The sequence below is a fragment of the Bos taurus genome, chromosome 20 (assembly GCF_002263795.3).
Source record: "Bos taurus isolate L1 Dominette 01449 registration number 42190680 breed Hereford chromosome 20, ARS-UCD2.0, whole genome shotgun sequence".
Lineage (NCBI taxonomy): Eukaryota > Metazoa > Chordata > Mammalia > Artiodactyla > Bovidae > Bos > Bos taurus.
In genome coordinates, this window is record NC_037347.1 from 31,300,225 (window position 1) to 31,321,314 (window position 21,090).

Below are 21,090 nucleotides of genomic sequence, written 5' to 3' on the forward strand. Positions count from 1 at the left end.
TAGGTCAGGACTTCCGGTCTTCCTTTGTAAAAGGGGCGGGTTTCCTAGGGTACGGGAAGGTTTGAGTTTCGACTGTTTGCATTCGGTTCGTCTTCGCGGTTGCAGCTGCAGCTGTTCCTGGCTACTCGGACTTGAAGAGAGACCGCCAAACCTCCTCCCTGTAGCCTTAACTCCTCTCGGTTATGACTTTTCTTTCATCGGGAAACATCACTTGCTGGTAACTTGTCAAATTGAAGAAATACTCCTCGAGAAGCGTCGAAGGCAGGAACACAAGCTGCTACTCCGAGTATTTTGGCAAACTAAAGCACAAGGGCCATTGACTGGCCTCGTTTCCACGACTTTAAAGCTCAGAACTGCTTGCTGTGTGAGTCAAAGACGTTGATTGTATGAGGCTTTTCCTGTAGATATGCGTTTGATGAGGTTCCCGTTAATGTCGAGAACAAAATTTTTGATCAAAGTAGACATGACGCTGGAAATGTAGGTTGGAGGCATATTATTATTATTATTAATGATGGCAAGAACTTAAGATATTCTGTTTCTTGTGTCTGCTTGATTATTTAAATAATCTAAGTAACAATTATACCAGAATAAGCTGTTGGAAAAAGAACCTTGGCTTTAAAATAGAGGCCTTTTTCCAGTTGGTATGAGAAAATATATTTTTCGACTGTGTATCTGCACCTGTTTTTTCTGAAATAGCAAGTGGACCTCGTACGTATATAGGATACATATAGCCGCAATATAAATATATTTAATGCTATGAGTATTTATTGCCAGTTAACAAGTATGTAAAAAAGTGATGTAAAGTGGTTGGTATGGTCTGGATTGTGGAAAATTACCAATGAGGGAAATACTGGAAATGGATTGGAGAGGTGGAAAACTGGGAAAAGGTCCCACACGGTTTACAGGAGTGGAGGGGAAAGCTGACCAGAAATAGAAAAGGAAGAGACAGATTTATGGGAGAGACATACAGAGTCAACAGGACTTGTCACAAGGGTGTGAAGGGAAACACTAAGAAGTCAAATTGAGATGCCGTTGACTCAAATTGCAAATTCAGGAGAAGCAAGAATTTTAAAATTCACTTATATATTCTTATATATTACTTATATATTTGTGATTAAATAGTTATTGCACCCTTATTATTATTGGCCAAGTATTGTTTTAGATGCCAGGGATACAGTGAATAAGAAAGATGAAGTCCCTGCTCTCATTGAGTTTCTGTCCACGACCCTGGGATCGAACGCGGTTCTCCTTTATCAGATTCTTTATCATCTGAGCCACCAGGGAAGCCCCATGAAAAAAGACAAAAAGCAAGTACATAAATAGAACCCATTTTGATAGTAATAGATGTTATGAAGAAAAACGATGAAATGGATAAAAAGTCATGGTTGGGAACAACTTTTAACTGGTCAGGTTAGGCCTTTGAGGAAGTTAGATATTTGTGCTGAGATATTAATGGTGCCAAAGAGCCAGTCGTGTGATGAGTTGGGGAAAGTGCTAGGCAAAAAGAACAGTGCAAAGGTTCTGAGATGCGTTGCTGCTGCTAAGTCGCTTCAGTCGTGTCCAACTCTGTGCGACCCCATAGACTACAGCCCACCAGGCTCCCCCGTCCCTGGGATTCTCCAGGCAAGAACACTGGAGTGGGTTGCCATTTCCTTCTCCAATGCATGAAAGTGAAAAGTGAAAGAAAAGTTGCTCAGTCATGTCCGACTCTTAGTGATCCCATGGACTGCAGCCCACCAGGCTCCTCCGTCCATGGGATTTTCCAGGCAAGAGTACTGGAGTGGGGTGCCATTGCCTTCTCCGATGCATTACAGCTTCTCAAAAAAAACATTTAAAAAGCCAATGTAGCTAAAGTGTCCTGAACAAGAAGAGAGTTAGGAGAAGACATTGAAGAACTAGATAGGTGCAGATTGTATGGCTTTTATAGGCTGTGGTTAAGAATCCGGCTTTTCTAAGTGCAGATACTGGGTTTAAGTCAGAAGGGGTTAAATCTCGTTTTTATGTTACAAGGTCCTTCTAGCTACTGTTTGTAGATTGGCATTGAGGGAGTTAAGAATGAAAGTGAATTTGAGGGTATTAACAGAAGTTTTCCTTGAGTGGAAGTGATGTTGAGTTTGATTTATCTGTGGAACCAGGACATGGAGAGAACTCCTGGAGGCAGCTGGATGCTCAGGAGAGAGGTCAGGTAGATTTGGAAATTCTCTAGAGAAAGAGAATGATTCAAGTTGTGTGAATTTCCTCAGGAGAGATCATGTGGTTTAATATTTATATATTGACATACTCTGCCAAAGATTGTAAGCTATATCATATGTAACTCATTACATACAGTGAAATGGGTAAGATTTTTTTTAAAGGCATAAAAACCTTTTAAGGGTGGGCATAAAAGCAACATAAGTGTATCTAGTAAGAAGAGATAAAATGAGGACTAACTAAGGTCAGGTGTTGATGAATCCCTTGATTTAAGAAATGGTGAAGAAGAGCAATGGTTAAACTATTAAGAAGAACAGATATAGAGGCGGGGTGGGGAGGACCATGGCACCCCCACCCCTTTTACATAAAAGGCAGAAGAAGAGAGTTTGGTGCAAAGAAAGACAGAAAACACTGTCACATATTGACTAGTTTAGTAGGATGAAGACTGAAGTCATTGGATGTAAGAAGATAGGGGTGACCATTGTGAAACAATTTCAGTAGTGAGGTGACAGAGAAAGCTGGATTGCAATGCACTGAAGATTGTTGGGAGAGAAAGTGGACACTGGGACTTGCCTGGCAGTCCAGTGATTAAGACTCATGTTCCCAATGCAGGGGGCTTAGGTTGGATCCCTCGTCAGTGAACTGAGATCTTGCATGCCTCGAAGCTCGGCCAAAAAAAAGACAAAAGCAAGTTGATCCTGAGTGAATACTACACCTGAGAAGTTTACTGGTAGGAAACAGAGGTAAGCTGGGGAAAGTGGTATCTGTGAAAAGTTACTATTTTTTTTTTTGGTCAGGTGAAACTCGATCACCTGGGTAACAGATGGAGATAATGTCCTAGTAGGGGATGCAGTTAGTTTTAGAAAGAATTATAAAATTTATTGATCTCCTGCAAAGCAGCATTCCCACTACTGGCACTGTTACATATGTTGTCTCATTTAATCCTCACAGCAGTCCTGTTACTACCCCCATTTTACAAATAAGGAAACAACCAACCTGAAGTTTATAGCTAGGAACTGGTAGAGTGTGAATGGAACCCAACTCTTTCATTCCCCTTCCATCACACCTATGTGGAAAGCATAGGTGAAAATACAGAGACATTTTAGAGGTAAAGAAGAGGAAATTGAATTCAGTGAATAAGATGAAGTAATTCACTAGGTGATTAGTTAGCTTTCTGAGTTGTGACATGGAGCTACTTCCATAATGCCAGGTTAGTGGCAGGAATCCAGGTGTTATTTTCAAGTGGGCCAAATAGTTACTTTTGGCCTGCCTTTTACATGTACTACAAATGGTTTGCTACATTTTTCTTTTTCTTTTTTAAAAATATTTATTTATTTATTTGACTGCCGCAGGTCTTATTTGCAGCATGTGGGATCTGGTTTCCTGACCAGGGATCAAACCCGGGACCCCTGCATTGAGAACATGGAGTCTTAGCCACTGGAGCACCAGGGAAGCCTCTGATTTGCTGTATTATTTTTGCAAAGATGGAATTTGATTGTTATTTGAAGTGAGATCCTGAGCATCCAATTTTCAGAAGTTAAACTTCAGAAGTAAAGCTACTAAAATAAGGGCAGTTATAACTTGGTGGGCTGTCTTCCCCCTCCCAATTATCTTCCCACACTACTGAGGTAAAGCCCTCGGGATTAATCAAGGCATTCAGGTCAGGTCAGGGTAAGATCATCACTTTTCATCCAAAAAAGTAAGCTCAGTGGCAGTGTGTTGTGCTTATGTTCATCCATTTATTTTGATAGAACTTTTGTACGTGAAGAGAACTGTTGGTGCTACTGTATTTGCTATTTCCTTCAGCCTTTTGCCTTGGAAAGACATTTTATCCACAGTCACAGTAATGGCGGCTGAAGTGCAAATGGTACTTTATGAAGATGATTCAGTGCAAGTGCAATATATTGATGGTTCCAGATTGCAGCTTTCTCCCTGTGGCTCTGAATTTTTATTTGAAAAGGCACCTCCTGTTTCAGCACATCCTTTACAACAGCCAGAAAGAATTCGCCAAAGGACACACTTCGTTATTAGCGCTTACCGAGTAAGTAAAGATGACACAAAAACTACTCTTTTTCATACTAAAATATTGTTGAGGTGTCCAGAATATAGAAAGTGGCTAGTATTCTGGATTACTGTCATTCTAAATGGATTTTCAAATCATTTTTAAAAATCACTTGGTGTTTTTTTTTGTAGGAGCAGTTACAACGAGCCCTCGATTTTCGTAACTCTTTTGCTACCTGTCCTTTTTTATCTGAAAGCATCATACCTTCTGAAATGAAAACGGTAATATTTTTTAAACAAATATTCAAGGACAAGTAATTGCAAACAGGTAGTTTAATATTTAGGTTTTTCCTTCATGTCCCTGAGCATGGACATGTTGCTGTGCAATGCGTAGGCCTGTACATTTCAACAGACTGATATTTTCAACTGATATTTTGTCCCTTGAGACACAGAAGTTACATAGTGTATCTCTGTGCCTTTTTTCCTTTTTATCTTTTTTGTATCAAAGGATTATACTCAGAACTTTATAGATTGGTGATTTCCTGATTCCCAAAGGTATCAAAATTAAGAAATTATATGGCCATTTTCAGTAGCTTATGTGTAGTTAATGTGTAGGAGAAATGTGTAATTACTTATAGGTATACACGTTTTATTCTATTTTCAACTTTTAGGAGCAATAATAACCATCATTTCTTGAGGGGTTATTATGAGCCAAGTTCTAGGAATGATATAGAAAAATTTTAATAGCTTCAGTATGGCATGGGTATCTGCTAATCAAAATGGATGTTCAAACAATCAGAACAGGTATATTGACTACTACCAGCCCCTTTTTACAGATGAGAGAACTAAATCTCAGACTGTTTACCTAATTTGTCCATGCAGTTTTTCTAAATGGCAAAGTCAGGATCTGAACCCAGTGTATCTGACTCTGAAGACTGTGGCTCTTAACCACTTTCTGCTGTAGACATGATGCTTGCCTGCCTGCTGAGTAATTTTCTATTACATTGTCTCATGGCAAAGGAGTCAAAAATTATAAGCCAGTAACTTTGTTTACAGGGCCATTTTTCCACTGTATCTTTTGAGTAACAATTCACTGAAACTATATAGCTTGCTGCTGATGCTGCATTAGATAGTCTGATTCTAGAAAACAATTGTCTTAACTGATCATCCTTATAAAGCACCTTTGCCATCAATGAATACTGGCCTTACTTTTTTTGTATTTCTTTTAATTGAAGTATAGTTGATTTACAATATTGTGTTAGTCTTTGCTGTCTCTGCTGTACAGCAAAATAACTCAGTTTACATATATATACATTTTTTAAAAAATATTCTACTCCATTATGGTTTATCTCAGCAGATTGGCTGTGGTTCCCTGTGCTATGCAGTATCCATTGTTTATCCATTCTAATGTAATAGTTTGCATCTACCAACCTCAAATTCCCAGTCCATCCCTCCCCAACTCCCTCACCAAGTCTGATCTCTGTGTTTGTGAGTCTCTTTCTGTTTTGTAAATAGGTTCAGTTGCGCCACAGTTTAGATTCCACATGTAAGTGCTATCATATGGTGTTTATCTTTCTGTGTCTGACTCACTTCACTTAGTATGACTATCTCTAGTTGCATCCATGTTACTGCAAATGACGTGACTACTACCCTTAATTTTAGCACACTAACATCTGTACACACAGACAGCATTGTAAATTTACAAGGCTTTTGTAAGTTTTAAGGTTTTTTTATAAATGGAAGATGAAATATGTGATTTGGCAAGCTTAACTGGTTAAAAGACCATTATATTACACTCACTGTTCTTATCTTATATGAAAAGATGCAGCAGGCTCTGTTACCTATTACAAATCTGTTTGCTGTTGGTTCAGAACAGTTTACCTTTGAGCAATTTGATTTTTTTTTTTTTTAATGTTACCTTTTAAGGCACCTGGAATTTATTTTAGTGTGTGATGTACCTCTGTAGGGCAACTACCTTAATACATGTTATCCTATTTAGTCCATGTGATAATCCTTTGAGATAGCATTTCCCAATGCTATTGAATAATTTCAGTACCATTTGTTAAATACTTAATTCTCCCTTTACCTCCTTGTTCTGAAAACCTTAGGTTACCATATGTAACATTTTATGATATGGTTGAGTCTGTTTCTGTATTCTCTCAATTTATGGTATGGTTGCTTTTTCATACAGTTGTGCTGGTCTTCTCTCATTTATATTCTTTTTTCAGAATAGACTTTTGGGGAAGGGCTGCAAATCTGTTTATCTCTGATGCATTGTACACTTTAAATCAGAATATGTTTGCCATTAAAAATAATCAAGATGATTTTTCTTTCTCTTTTCTGTCCTGTTTGTCAGTGTGTGTGTGTGTTTTGTCTCTACTTTTCTGAGACAGATAATAATATCAAATGTTCTCTGGAAAACCATATATAGACTGATACTTTTCATTCTTTCTAAATGGTAAAGGACAAAACTTTTAAGAGCTTTCTTCCATAATATGTTAAGTATCAAATGATGGAAAACGTGTACCGTTAACAAAAAATACCATTCCTTTTTTTCCTCTCGTCTCAGCGTATCTTGATTGATGTCTCAGAAGTGAGATGGCCCAGTCTTGACACTGGTGATGGCATGACGTATATGCAGAGTGGCACTGTGAGGATATCATCTTTAGATGGTCATGCGTACCTTTGCCTGCCCAAATCTCAGCATGAATTTACAGTACATTTTTTGTGTAAAGTAAGCCAGAAGCCAGACTCATCTATAGAAGTGTCCGAAAAAAATAATAAAGGCAAAAAGGACAAACAGGTTGAAAAAGCTGGAAAAATCTGTACACGTGGAAGTTTATCAGGACAGAGACTGAAGAATAAAGAAAATGAACTTTATCATCAGATCATGAAATCCGAAGAACCTTCAGAGAAGAGTTGTGTGAATGGAGCCAAAGGGAGGGAGGTGCTGTCTTCACCTCATCCGAAAGACACATGTATATACACATGGGTAAAGCAGTGCTGGTCTGTGGCCTCCTGTCCGGAGGAATGGAAATACCCTTTGTCTTTAGCGCTTCATTTTCATGATAAAATCAGCAGTATGTCTGGAATTGATGCAGATATCACCCAGAAGAGAATGTTAACTTCTGATGTTTCTGAGGAACGAGGAAAAGAAGTTTCTGTTCTTCCCAGGGCCCTGTTACTGAGCTGTCCTGCCCCACACTTGCACAGGTAATGGAAGAATGACTTATTTGTCCTAACACTTTTGTCAAAACCAGACCTCACCTAAGGATCATTTATCTATCTGAATCATCTGATACCATGCATAAGGAAAGTTCAGTTGATCTTAAACTTTGCTTGTAACAGATAGGAAATAATGTCCCTAGCTAATGTGTTACTTATATTTCTTCCTTTATATACTACACTAGGTACTTTGTTAAGCACGGAGACTGTAGAGATGACTAAGACAGAGTCTGTGCTCTCTAGGAGCTTAGAGTCTAGTAGGGATCCCTGTCACCGAAAATTTTGATAAAATGCAGTAAGTGATGGCATAGAATTCTGTGGGAAGCAGCTCTAAGACATGTCAGCTGCTGCTCAGTGGGCCCTGTTACTTCTGTTGCCAGAGCATGGACCTGACAAGTTTGTGATCATGATCCTTGTGTCCATGATCCATGTTCATATATAGCCTCAGAGAATACCCTTGTCTTTGCTTAACTCAGTATAAATATGTCTGGGTTTCCTGGGTGGCACTAGTGGTAAAAACCCTGCCCACCAGTGAAGGTGACATAAGAGATGTGGGTTCAATCCCTGGGTCGGGGAGATCCCCTGGAGGAGAGCATGGCAGCCTACTCCAGTATACTTGCCTGGAGAATCCTATGGACAGAGGAGCCTGGCAGGCTATGGTCCATAGGGTTACACAGAGTCAGACACACTGACGTGACTTAGCACGTGTGCAGCATACATGAATATGTCCATTTCAAAAGGGATAAACATGGAGAGACTTCTGGATGGCTAGGTACAAACCTTTTACCATCACTAAGAGATGAATAACCTAATGGTTACAGATTTTTAACATGAACTCTGTATAAGTAGTATAGTAATAATAATAATAATAGCTAGCACAAACCACTACTTTGTGTGACCTGCAGTCATACTTTAGCTGTTTCATCCTCATAGTCAACCCTTGAGGTAAGTACTATTATCACCCCCAACACTGTAGAGGAACTTGAGACATGGAAATGTTAACCCGACCAAAGTCTCACAGCTGGTGCTTGTAGAATTGGGATATGATCTCAGGTCCTTTTCTGAGTACTTATTTGTTACTGCAAAACAAAATGCAGGACTTATTTTTAGGCTTGTCATGATTATCTAGTTAGAATTGGGAATTCCAGTATTGTTAGTATACATGAAAAGAGATTAATGCTTCTAAATGAATAATTTCTCAATAACTTGATTATCCTTAAACAGGACTTAACAGGCCTTCCATTATCTGGTCCATTCCTGGATCTGTAATCCTCACCCCTCTTGCCCTTGCTCTCTCTATACTAAACTGGATTTTAATGTGTGTGTATGTTTGGCTGTGCTGGGTCTTAGTTGTGGCTTGCTGAATCTTTTTAGTTGCAGCATATGGGATCTAGTTCCCTTACCAGGGATCGAACCCAGGTCCCTGAATTGGCAGCATGATGTCCTAGCCACTGAACCACCGGGGAAATCCCTAAACTGAACTTCTCGCCATCCCTCAAATGCTTGCCCAAGCTTTCTTTTACCACTTTCTTTTACCACCTGTTCTTTCCTGTGCCTGGAACACTCCCTTTCTCTCTCTAAGCTCACTAACTATGCTCATTTCCAGGTCTTAGCATAAGCCTTATTTCTTAGATAGGACTAGACTGTATACAGTACATGGTGGTGGTTTAGTTGCTAGGTTGTGTCTGATTCTTGTGACCCCATGGATTGTAGCCCGCCAGGCTCCTCTGTCCATGGGATTTCCCAGACAGGAATACTGGAGTGGGTTTCCATTTCCTTCTCCAGGGGATCTTCCTGACCCAGGGACTGAACCCACATCTCCTGTGTAGCAGGCAGATTCTTTACCACTGAGCCACCAGAGAAGCCCAAAGTGCGTGTATGTGCTCAGTTGTGTCTGACTCTTGCGACCATTTGGTGGATAGCCCACCAGGCTCCTTTGTCCATGGGATTTCCCAGGTGAGAATGCTGGAGTGGGTTGCCATTTCCTCCTTCAGAGGATCTTCCCAACCCAGGGATCAAACCCACATCTCCTGGGTCTCTTGCATTGTAGGTAGATTCTTTACCGCTGAGCCACCAGGGAAGCCCATACAATCCACAGCATCCAGTAGTTCTCCTTTCTTTATGTTCAGTATCTTCTGTTTAATATCTGAGCTAGATAAAATTCTCCACTGAGGGCAGGGCCCATGTCTGCTTTCTTGAGTGTAATATCCACAGTGTGTGTAGCACAGTATCTGGCCCACCATAAGTATTTCAGTAAATATTTACTGTTTGAATCCTAAATTTTTAAGGTCAGTAAAACTTAACATATATTTATGCTGAGATTCAACAATGAGATTATTAAAAATACTAAGAAAATATGTGGAAAAATAAGATTACAGTTGACTCTTGGACAACACAGATTTGAACTATGTGAGTCCACTTACATGCAGATTTTTTCAATAAATATAGTACCTGCATTTTTATTTTTTTACATCTTTAAGTTACTAAATGTGGGAGAGAGTTTGTGTTTGACTAGAGATCACAGTTTGTGGAATCAGAACTAGGGTTTGAGTCCTGATTTTAGCCAAAGTGTTTCAGCTTTTCCTGCCTGTGGGTGAGTCATTTATCAGCTCCTTTGTTTTTGAAACAGAGACAATAGTACTTGGTTTCCTACTGCACTGGTGTATTGCTGATCCTGTTCACAGCACAGGATCTTGCTGTTCACACTGTTTGCTGAACCCAGGGTAGGCAAGGCGTGAGCTAAGAGGCTGGAAGAAGACTTGAGGAGCTGTAGGAACGAACTGCAGACACGTTATTCTCTCCTGGCTGGCTTAACACAGCGTCTCTCCTGGCTGATGCAGCAGCCGGAGTAGCAGCCATAACATAACCGTAGTGTAGCCATAACACAGGCATAACATAACCTCATATAACATGACCATGATGCCACTCCAGTGTAACCCTGATTCAGCAGAAGCCAGGGCTTTCATGGTGGAGCTCACACAGGCATACGGCACAGAGTAACCCGTGACCAAGCAAGTACCTCCTGATACGCAGCATTATAAATGATCTCAGCTGTTACATAATCATTATTTATTTACACAACGGCACAAGAGCAAGAGGCCATGGGGCAAGAGAGCCTGACCACGCCATCTTGGCTAATTTGCTCTTTCCCTACAACTGGCATCAGTGCCCCCACCCCCATGTTATTCAAGGGTCAACTGTAGTTTTAAATTTTATTAATGTACTTCTGTATTTTTACTTTTTTTTTAATCTAATATAAGCAAGAAATAAGTCTTACTACAGCAGCACTGTTTTGTTGAATTCTAAAGGTAATTCTGTCAAGCAGCCAGAGTTAATAGTTTGGATTTTTGTCCTTCACAGGTGGAACTTTTCTGATTCACTTTCACAGAAACAGTTTGGTGAAGAGGAATATTCCTACCATGAACTAGTCAAAGTGGTCTGGTACAAGGGTGTTACCTATAGGTAAGGCTCTTCTGTTACATTTGGAACTATTTAGCGATATCACAGAGGGTAGAACTGGCTTCAGAGGTGGATTCCCCCAGGAGGATACAGTTTTGCCAGGACCACCGTTGTCCTGTGTTGGCCCTGTGTTTTTCAGGTCTCATAGTGCACCTAGGGGCTTTGTGACTGACTCACATTAACCACAATCACAAGATTTTTGTGACAACACCAAAGCCAGTGAGGGATTCGTTTTGCTTGAGAATGAAATGTTTTGCCAGTTATTTAGGATACCCCTTCTAAGAAAAGGGGACCTTGTCATCTTAGACATATCAGAGGGTTGCCTGTTGAGCATGGAATTAGGGAAGACGTTCACTAGCCCAGGAGAGATTTTGGACATCATTCATGCAGCAAATATTCACTGACCATCTCCTCCGTATCTAAACTATTCTATAGAATTATCCCTATTCTACCACAAAGTATACCTCTAGTGACTGGAGTACTTAGTGTTGGCTAGATTCAGAGTTTCACTTCTGTAAATAATGCTAGAAGAAATTTGTGAAGTTTTTTTCTTTTGGGTTCTCCTTTTCCTGCATGAAAACCCACCCCCTTCTCTCTTTTTTTTAAAAAAAAGTTTATTAAAATAATTTTATTGAAGTACAGTTGGTTTACAATGTTACGTTAGTTTCAGGTGTACTGTAAAGTGATTCAGTATACTTTAGTATGTATATATTTTTTCTTTTTCAGATTCTTTTCCCTTATAGTTTATTATAAAATATTCGGTGTAGTTCCCTGTGCTATACAATAGGTCCCTGTTGGTTATCTATTTTATTATAGTAGTTTGTATCTATTAGTCCTAAACTCCTAATTTATCCACCCCCTTGATTCTTTCCCCTTTGGTAACCATAAATTTGTTTTCTATGTCTGTGTCTATTTCTATGTCTGTGTCTATGTCTATTTCTGTTTCATAAATAAGTCCCTTTTTATCTTTTTTTCTTTTTCAGATTTCACATACAGGTGAAAAAACTATGGCATTTGCTTTCTCTGTCTGACTTATGTCACTTAGTATGGTACTCTCTAGGTCCATCCATGTTGCTGCACATGGCAGTATTTCATTCTGTTTTATGACTGAGTGACCCCATGGACTGCAGCCTACAGGCTCCTCCATCCGTGGGATTTTCCAGGCAAGAGTACCGGAGTGGGTGGCCATTGCCTTCTCCAAGAACATTCCATTGTATATACATAGACAGGTAGATCGCATCTTTATCCATTCATCTGTAGATGGACTTTTAGGTTGCTTCCATGTTTTGGCTATTGTAATAGTGTTGCATGGAACATTGGGGTGTGTTTATCTTTTTTCCTGGGACACGTGCCCAGGAGTGGGATTGTTGTATCATATGGTAACTCTACTTTTAGTTTTTGAAGGAATCACTGCACAGTTCTGCATAATGGCTGTACCAATTTACATTTCCACCAACATTGTATAAGGGTTCCTTTGCTCCACATCCTTGCCAACATTTGTTATTTGTGGTCATTTTTTAAATAATGACCATTCTGACTGCTGTGAGGTAATATCTCATTATAGTTTTGCATTTCTTTAATAATTAGCAATCTTGAGCATTTTCTCATGTGCCTCTTGGCCATCTGTATGTCTTCTTTGGAGAAATGTCTACTTAGATCTGCCCATTTTTGATTGGGTTATTTATTTTTTTGGTATTGAGCTGCATGAACTGTTAGTATATTTTGGAGATTAATCTCTTGTCAGTAGCATCATTTTCAAATATTTTCTCCCAGTCCATAGATTGTCTTTTCATTTTGGTTATGATTTCCTTTGCTCTGCAAACCTTTTATGTTTAATTAGGTTTAGAGAAATTTCATTTAGAAAAGTTAAGGAAACAATCCCATTTATCATCACATCAAAAAGAATAAACCTAGGAATAAACCTACCTAAGTCCCATCACTTCATGGGAAATAGAAGGGGAAACAGTAGAAACAGTGTCAGACTTTATTTTGGGGGCTCCAAAATCACTGCAGATGGTGATTGCAGCCATGAAATTAAAAGACACTCCTTGGAAGGAAAGTTATGACCAACCTAGATAGCATATTCAAAAGCAGAGACATTACTTTGCCAACAAAGGTCCATCTAGTCAAGGCTATGGTTTTTCCAGTGGTCATGTATGGATGTGAGAGTTGGACTGTGAAGAAAGCTGAGTGCCGAAGAATTGATGCTTTTGAACTGTGGTGTTTGAGAAGACTTTTGAGAGTCCCTTGGACTGCAAGGAGATCCAACCAGTCCATTATGAAGGAGATTAGTACTGGGTGTTCGTTGGAAGGCCTGATGCTGAGGCTGAAACTCCACTTCATGCTAAGAGTTGACTGGTTGGAAAAGACCCTAATGCTGGGAGGTGCCAGGGTCCAGCCCCGGCTGATCCAGGGTATTTGAAGTGGGGACGGCGTCGGTGAGGATCAGGATACAATAGCTTCAATTAGATATTAATTAGAGATGTAAAGAGTAATAGAATGAGGATAGCTCAGCAGGAAAATTCAGTGGAGAAAAGAGGCTGAGTAGCTTGGTTTACGCGGGAGACCAATAAAACTTCAAGACAAGAAGTTTGCACCACTTACGTAGGCCGCAGGCGTCCTTCCGTTCTCCCGAAGGAGAGGAGACACTGAGGCCTCCCCGGTCGGATCTTAGAAGCCGAGGCATAATTAGTAAGCGTGGCGGGTTCCGTGCTCCAGATGGAGACTCAGCCAGAGTGAGAGAGAGAGCGACATGGGGAGACCAGTATTTCGAGAAACTGATCCCAATTCTTTATTTTCCATGGTCTACTTTTATACACTGAGATGTTATGCAAAAGTCACATGGGGTCAGCAGTCCTGACTTTTATCAAAGTCAGGTGCGTCATACAAATGTATACAGAGGTCTTAGGGGTGTTACATCATCTTCTGGCCAGGGGACCTGCTGACAATTTATGACCCTCTCCTTGTGACAGCGGTCAGTCAACCAGGACACTTATTTCTCCAGGGGTGATTATTCTTAAAACAGACACCACCCAAATAAAGTTACATTCCTATAGGGTAAGGGTGTAGTGGGTTTTAGTTAAGGAAAGAATTTACTTAGCCTAAGGTCTAATGTGATTAATATCAAAGGTTAATACTTATTTCTTCTATATATTCATTAATGTGTGTAAGGGCAGGGGATATGGAGACTTAGCAACAAACATTGGCTCAACAAATGAAAAACCCTTCACCAATACAATTTCTAATCAGCCCACTATACTTATACTAATAGTTTTCTAACTTTTCTAAGGAACCTGTTTTTAGAAGGTTTAAAGCATCTCGTGCCTCTCACAGTTGGGAGGCTGTGAGCAATCACATGTGGCCGGACAAGCCTGTCAGGCAGGCTAGAGAACCTTCAGAGGAGTTTGTAGGTTAAAACACTCTTATCACGCCCAGGAATTATTATTAACTGGAGCTCTAAGTTAACTCCTTCTCTGAAAGAGGTGGTGGGGGACAGCCCCCCGTAAAGTCAGAGGTGTTGGTAAGAGCACAAAGTAGTAAAGTAGGCAGGCTCTGGTTATGGGGGTAGATGCTCAAGGATTTCCAGGGGGACTCCTGAGGCTCGATCCCGCCTTTGCGTATGTCGAGCCTCCTTCCTCATGACCTTTGTCATGGGCAGAGTGCCTCACGCCAGTTCCCAACAGGGAGGAATTGGGGACAGAAGGAGAAGGGGACGACAGAGGATGAGATGGCTGGATGGCATCACCGACTTGATGGACATCAGTTTGGGTGAACTCTGGGAGTTGGTGATGGACAGGGAGGCCTGGCGTGCTGTGATTCATGGGGTCTCAAAGAGTCGGACACAACTGAGTGACTGAACTGAACTGAAAGAGACAGAAGACCTGTGCTCTGAAAACTATAAGACACTGAATGAAAGAATTTGAAGATGACACAAACATGTTCTTGAATTTAAAAAATCAACATTGTTAAAATGTCTGTACTACCCAAGACAATCTACAGATTCAGTGTAATCCCTATCAAATTAACAATGGCATTTTTCACAACTAGAACAAATAATTTTAAAATTTGTATGGAAATACAAAAGACACCAAATAGCCAAAACAATCTTGAGAAAGAAAAACAGAACTGGAGGAATCAGGCTTCCTGACTTCAGACTATACCACAAAGCTACAATAATCAAAGCAGTATGGTACCGACAAAAACAGATACATAGATCACTAGAATACATAGAAAGCCCAGAAATGAACTTAAGCATCTATGGTGAATTAATCTATGACAAAGAAGGCAAGACTGTGCAATGGAAGAGACACTTCTTCAAGAAGTGGTGCTAGAAAACATGTAAAAGAATGAACTTAGAACATTCTCTAACACCGTATACAAAATAACTCAAAATGGATTGAGAGACCTAAATGTAAGACCATATACTATAAAACTCCTAGAGGAAAATATAGGCAGAACACTCTTGATGTAAATCACAGCAATATCTTTTTGGATCCACCTTCTAGCGTAATGGAAATAAAAATAAACAAATGGGACCTAAATCCACCCACTTCTGATAATATATTCTTTATACATGTTTCAATAAATTGACTTGGCTTGAGTTTTTATACATTATATACCCAATACCTTTATTGTACCTGGCTGCTCCAGGTACAGTCAGTCACCTTCTTTTAGGGTGGCTCCATTTACATATAGCTAATCTGATTCATCAGGTATTGATTCTACTAGTTTCATTATTACAGAATAATATTATTTTTAGGTTCTAGAGTTGTCATATTTAACTCCTATGCAGTAGGCATTGCTTTGGTGACTGTACTGTGCCAGCCACCATGACTGTCCGTGGAATACCAGGATGATAAGATGCCTGACTTCTATAAATTGCCTTCATGTATGTTTTAATCTCAATAAGAAAAAAATTTTTTAATGATTATTTCTTTTCCCTAGACTTACCCATAAACATATGAACTCAATAGAGATTTATCCTGGAGATGGATCTGTTTTCAAATCAGAAGGAGCTTATTTGGGGAACTATTTTACATATTATTCCATTCGAGAAGAATCAGAAGAGGTATGTTGTCAATAAGATCAAGAAGATTTTTTTTCTCTTTTTGGCCACAGTGTGTGCATGGGAAACTTCCCCAAACAGGGATTGAACCTATGCCCCCTGCAGTGGAAACAAGGGGTCTTAATCACTGGACCACCAGGGAGGTCCAAGAAGATTTTTGATAGATAGCTGTTTCCAAATAATGCTGAATATGTATATGGGAACTGTGATCTTTTATAGCATTTCTTGCTACTACTTCTTAGTCTAGAGAATTAATATAATTTTACTACCAGTAATTCTTTTGCCATAGACCTCATCAAATGGAAACACTGAAACGAGTGATATTTGAATCAGTACATTTCTTTGAGGGCTCCCCAGATGCCGCTAGTGGTAAAGAACCCATCTGCCAGTGCAGGAGACGTAAGAGACACAGGTTCGATCCCTGGGTCAGGAAGATCTCCTGGAGAAGGAAATGGTAACCCACTCCATTATTGTTGCCTGGAGAATCCCATGGATAGAAGAGCCTGGTGGGCTGCAGTCCATGGGGTTGCAAAGAGTTGAACACAACTTAGGACAGATGGACAGATACTTCTTTGAATTAATATTTGCACATTAAGAAGCACATTCTTTTTTCCCCCCACCACAGGTATTTAAAACACTTCTTAACTCTTAAATCTTTATGAACAGTTAGAAAGTTGAACAGAATTGTTCTGTCATTGAAAACACTAAAACACAACATGATACATTTAATATATCAGGCCAAAATATCATCATGTGGAAATTTTGTTAATTAAATTTACTTGTTCCCAGTCTGACACTTGAAATCCACCCTTTTATAAGGATCACCATAGTATCACACAGCTTTGCTTTGCAGGATGGAATATAATATGTTTTCTGTCTCTTACAGAGTGGAGTATTTGAGTGGTTAGATTGCTATGGAGAAGAATTAAAACTTAAGCAGATTTTTTTTTCTTTTTTTTTAACTAGGGAAAATTTCAAATATATACAAAAGTAGAAAGACAAGTGTAACTGACCTTCATGACCCATTACCCAGCATGCTCCATCTGTACTTCCCGCTGCCCCTTCTACTCCCTGTTTATTTTTAAGTAAATACCTCAAATCATTTCACTCATAAATATTTTACTGTATATTAGAGCAGATTCCCTCCTGAAGTCTATTTATAGGAAAGTATTTATTCAGTAAATACTAATTGAATTTTTGAAGGATACTTCTAAGCACTGGGTGGAGACAAAGAGCTCCTGTCTTCAAGAGTCCACAGTCTAGTAGTCAGTCAGTAGGCACATGGGCAGATGAGATGAAAGCATGACCAGCAGTACGTGTGTTTGTGTATGCGCACATATAGTGCATGAGATAATCAACGGGCACATAGAGTGTACGCATAAATATCTACCTTCTGACTTCATCTATCAGAGTTCAAAAAACTACAAGATAAATACAGAATATCTTCCTGGAGCTTCAGTTTTACTCAGAGGTATCATAGGGAGGAATCATTGGAAGGAATGATGCTAAAGCTGAAACTCCAGTACTTTGGCCACCTCATGCAAAGAGTTGACTCATTGGAAAAGACTCTGATGCTGGGAGGGATTGGGGGCAGGAGGAGAAGGGGACGACAGAGGATGAGATGGCTGGATGGCATCACTGACTCGATGGACGTGAGTCTGAGTGAACTCCGGGAGTTAGTGATGGACAGGGAGGCCTGGCGTGCTGCGATTCATGGGGTCACAAAGGGTCGGACACGACTGAGCGAATGATCTGATCTGATCATAGGGAGGGGCTGATAATTTTTATAATGAAGCAAATATATCATGGAATAGCAGCATGTGTCCTGGGGGTAAAACAGAACTTCCAGACAAGTTGTGCCTTTGTGGTGGACTGCTTTGGGTTCACATCTCAGACCCCTGTGTACAACACATTCACTCTTCTCCGTCTACTTGAGTGAAAAGATCTAGAAACAGCTGGCTTTCCTTTTGGAGTAAAATTGTTTGTTCCTTACTTGAACACACACTCCAAAATAAATTCCAGATGGATTAAAAGGCTAAGTGTAAGACCAAAAAAAAACCTAATAGAGGATGAGTAAAGGATAAGAATGGTTGTGCTGTGTAACCCATAGTATTTGAAAACATGTTCAACTTTACTACTTGCATCAAAGTAATGCAAATTAAGATAACAATGATATAACATTTTTCACTCATCAAATTGTCAAAAGGTTGATAATATCTACTGCCAGCAAGGGTGTGTGGAAAGGGGTGCTCTCATCAATCAATTTACAGCCTTCATGAGGGCCAACTTGACAGTATTAAGTGAAATTGGCTAATAGATGCTGAGGTTGGGAAGATCCCTTGGAGGAGGGCGTGGAAACCCACTCCAGTATTCTTGCCTGGAGAATCCCCACGGACAAAGGAGCCTGGCGGGCTGCAATCCAGGGGGTCACAAAGAGTCAGACATGGCTGAGCAACTAAGCACAGCACACATTGAAGTCAGCAAACAGATAAAGCCCCTGCCTTCACGGAACTCCATTCTAGCCGGGCAGACCAACATTAAGTATAAAACTATTGAGATTATAATGAAAATCAAGAAGCAGGGGAAAAAATGCAGATTATGAAGTGAAGGTAATTTCATTTTTGATATGTTGAAGCTGAAATGTCTTTGTGATATCCAGTAGAGACTTAGATACTCAAGTCTATAGACCAGGATAAATGAGGAGACTGTTTTTTGACTACCTACTGTAGACTAAATTCTGTCCCGGTGCTTTGTAAATGCATTATTTCATTAATTCTTGGAACAGTCTGGATTGTAGGTAGTATTCCTGTTTCGTAGGTTGTGGACACTGAGGCTTAACAAAAGTTTGTCTAACCTGCCCATCACTGTAGTTTAGTGAGTGGCACACCTGTGAAATGAATCCAGCTCTGACTTCAAAGCCCATCTTCTCTCACTGATAGTAAAGTATGAGCTACATTCTCTTGTGGTTTAGTTCAGGTCTCTACTGCTACTTCGCCCTCCAGCATTAGGTTCATATCTCTCATGCTTTTTTTGAGGAGTAAATGAGATGATCCTTTGCAAACTACATAGCATAGCACCCAGCACATAGTATCTGTTTAATAAATGTTACTTGTTGCTGTTGTGATATTTATTTATTCAGAGGAATAACAAAAAACATTTTTTTCTAATTCAAGAAATTGAGCCTGTAAAGAATATTATCTTACACAAGCTAGCAGTTGTTCTTCCATTAATAAAATACAACAAAATGGGAACGTCTCTGGTGGTCCAGTAGCTAAGACTCCTGTGCTCCCAGTGCAGAGTTTGATCCCTGGTCAGGAAACTAGATCACTCATGCTGCAACTAAAGATCCTGCCTGCAGTGACAAAGACCCGGTTCAATCGAATAAATAAAAAAAAAATTTTAATGACAAAATGGTATAGTCATTCAATTAAAATAGTTCTGTAAGCTTATACAATAGTCTTTTGGGTGTATCTAAAGAGAAAAGGGCACTTATATAGTAGGTTTCCTATTAATGTACAGGGAAATTAATTTGTTAATTTGAGTATAGCCAAGATTTAAATTGAGCAGTAAGTTATAGGCTATTAGACTATATTTTTTATATAAGATGACTTTTGATAGGAGGAATTTTAGACTTTAAAAAAATTGGGAAAGTAGAAAAGCATCATAAAATACCTTTAAAATTTACCTTTTATGGGTTTTTGATTAAGTTAAAATAATTGCTTGCCTTGTCACTATGTAGATAAATATTTCAAGAAAAAAATAGTTAAGTAATAATGGCCAAATTTCATTATTGAGGTGTTTGTTTGTTTGTTTTTTAATTTTAAACTAATTTTCAGAGAGAAGAGAAAACTTACGCAGTAAATAACCTTCCTCCAGATAGGCCAGGAAGTCCGTTTTCTGTGTGTTCTCTAATTAAACAGGCAACCAGGTAAGTGCTTCCTGTTCAGCTAAATTTGGTGTTGTATGTCTGAGAAACATGATGCATTTTCTAGTGCTTAGGATAAGGTTAAGAATTGATAGGTATAGCGGAAATGTCTTTAGTAAAATCTGTCAGCTTTTCTGGTCTCATCATTTATAAAATAAAGTGTTCACGATGTCATTGTAAGAGCACTTCTGGCTTTGAAGTTAAATATGGAGAAATATCCATATGTGGTGAGCAACCGCTAGTAGAAAACATGTGCCTTTTCTCTGGGTGCTGGAGGCATCGTTGTTGTCCCTTGGGATCAAGCTGAAGGTGTGATGATACTTCTAAATCGTCATATTTCTTCATTGTCCTAGAAGCGATCTTGATTTCTGAGAGTGAACAGAAGACGAACTGTAGTTTGGTTCTCTGGCTCATGTGTTTTTTAATTAATTAATCAGTCTGTGGTGCCTAGAGGGATGAAAGCGGATTGTTCAACTAAATTGTTTTTATAGACTTATGTCTAAGCAACTTCCAAAGTAGATTTGAAGGAGCGGAATTGGTCATTTGATTTTCCAGGGAAGTTGATTCACATCCCCGCCACCCTTGGTCTATACCATACCTTTCACGTGCTGTGCGTCTGTCACTTCTTAAAAAGAGCAAATTCTGAAAATTCTCTCCATTTGGATTCTTTTCATTGCCAAAAATTAGAGGAATAACCTTAACTGTGTAAGATTAGCACAAAGAGAAGCAACAATAAGTAGATTCCTTTTAGGGGCTTAAGGAAGAAAAGAGGTCCAAACATATTTTTGTGGAAATGAGTTACTTGCCTCAAGTTCTATAGCAGTGAGAATGGGTTGCTAGAATTGGAAAACGACAATATTTGCAAATGTCTAAGTATTTTTCTTGTTCACAGAATTCTTCAGCATTGTGCCAAGATGAGGCTCTCTTTAAGCCATAACTACCGTGTATGCTGCTGGAAAATGGTATCTTATTTTAAAAGCAAGATATTTTTAATCATTTTGTTATTTGTGTACATACTTATAAGTTCAAATTACTTTCATCCAAGTCATGTGAGAAATTCTTTGTCACATGAGTACTGGTTTATTAAAAAATCCACTTAATAAACACTACAAAATGCCTGTTGCATTATGCTTTTACTGTATATAGTTTGTTTTTGTTTCTTCTTTCTTAGTAGAGGGGGAAGGGCAGGGGAGTTGATTGGATTTGAAGTAGGTAAAAACAGTTC

The 21,090-nt window shown here is 39.3% G+C and overlaps 1 protein-coding gene across 3 annotated transcripts in view; it reads left to right on the plus strand.

The window, feature by feature from the left end:
- Positions 1 to 80: 80 nt before the first annotated feature.
- Positions 81 to 21,090, plus strand: part of C20H5orf34 (chromosome 20 C5orf34 homolog) — a 30,775-nt gene continuing 9,765 nt past the window's right edge. Inside the window, exons 1-9 of one of the 3 annotated variants that reach the window (XM_024981270.2) lie at positions 81 to 477; positions 2,803 to 2,933; positions 3,543 to 4,231; positions 4,384 to 4,473; positions 6,761 to 7,404; positions 10,777 to 10,878; positions 15,820 to 15,943; positions 19,777 to 19,868; positions 20,758 to 20,827. In XM_024981270.2, the coding sequence (XP_024837038.1) occupies positions 4,037 to 4,231; positions 4,384 to 4,473; positions 6,761 to 7,404; positions 10,777 to 10,878; positions 15,820 to 15,943; positions 19,777 to 19,868; positions 20,758 to 20,827 (1,317 nt within the window). In that variant the 5' untranslated portion in view covers positions 81 to 477; positions 2,803 to 2,933; positions 3,543 to 4,036. Of the gene's footprint in view, positions 478 to 2,802; positions 2,934 to 3,542; positions 4,232 to 4,383; positions 4,474 to 6,760; positions 7,405 to 10,776; positions 10,879 to 15,819; positions 15,944 to 19,776; positions 19,869 to 20,757; positions 20,828 to 21,090 lie in introns of those variants that run through there. The other 2 variants (XM_015459074.3, NM_001083426.1) reach the window with 2 other exon arrangements.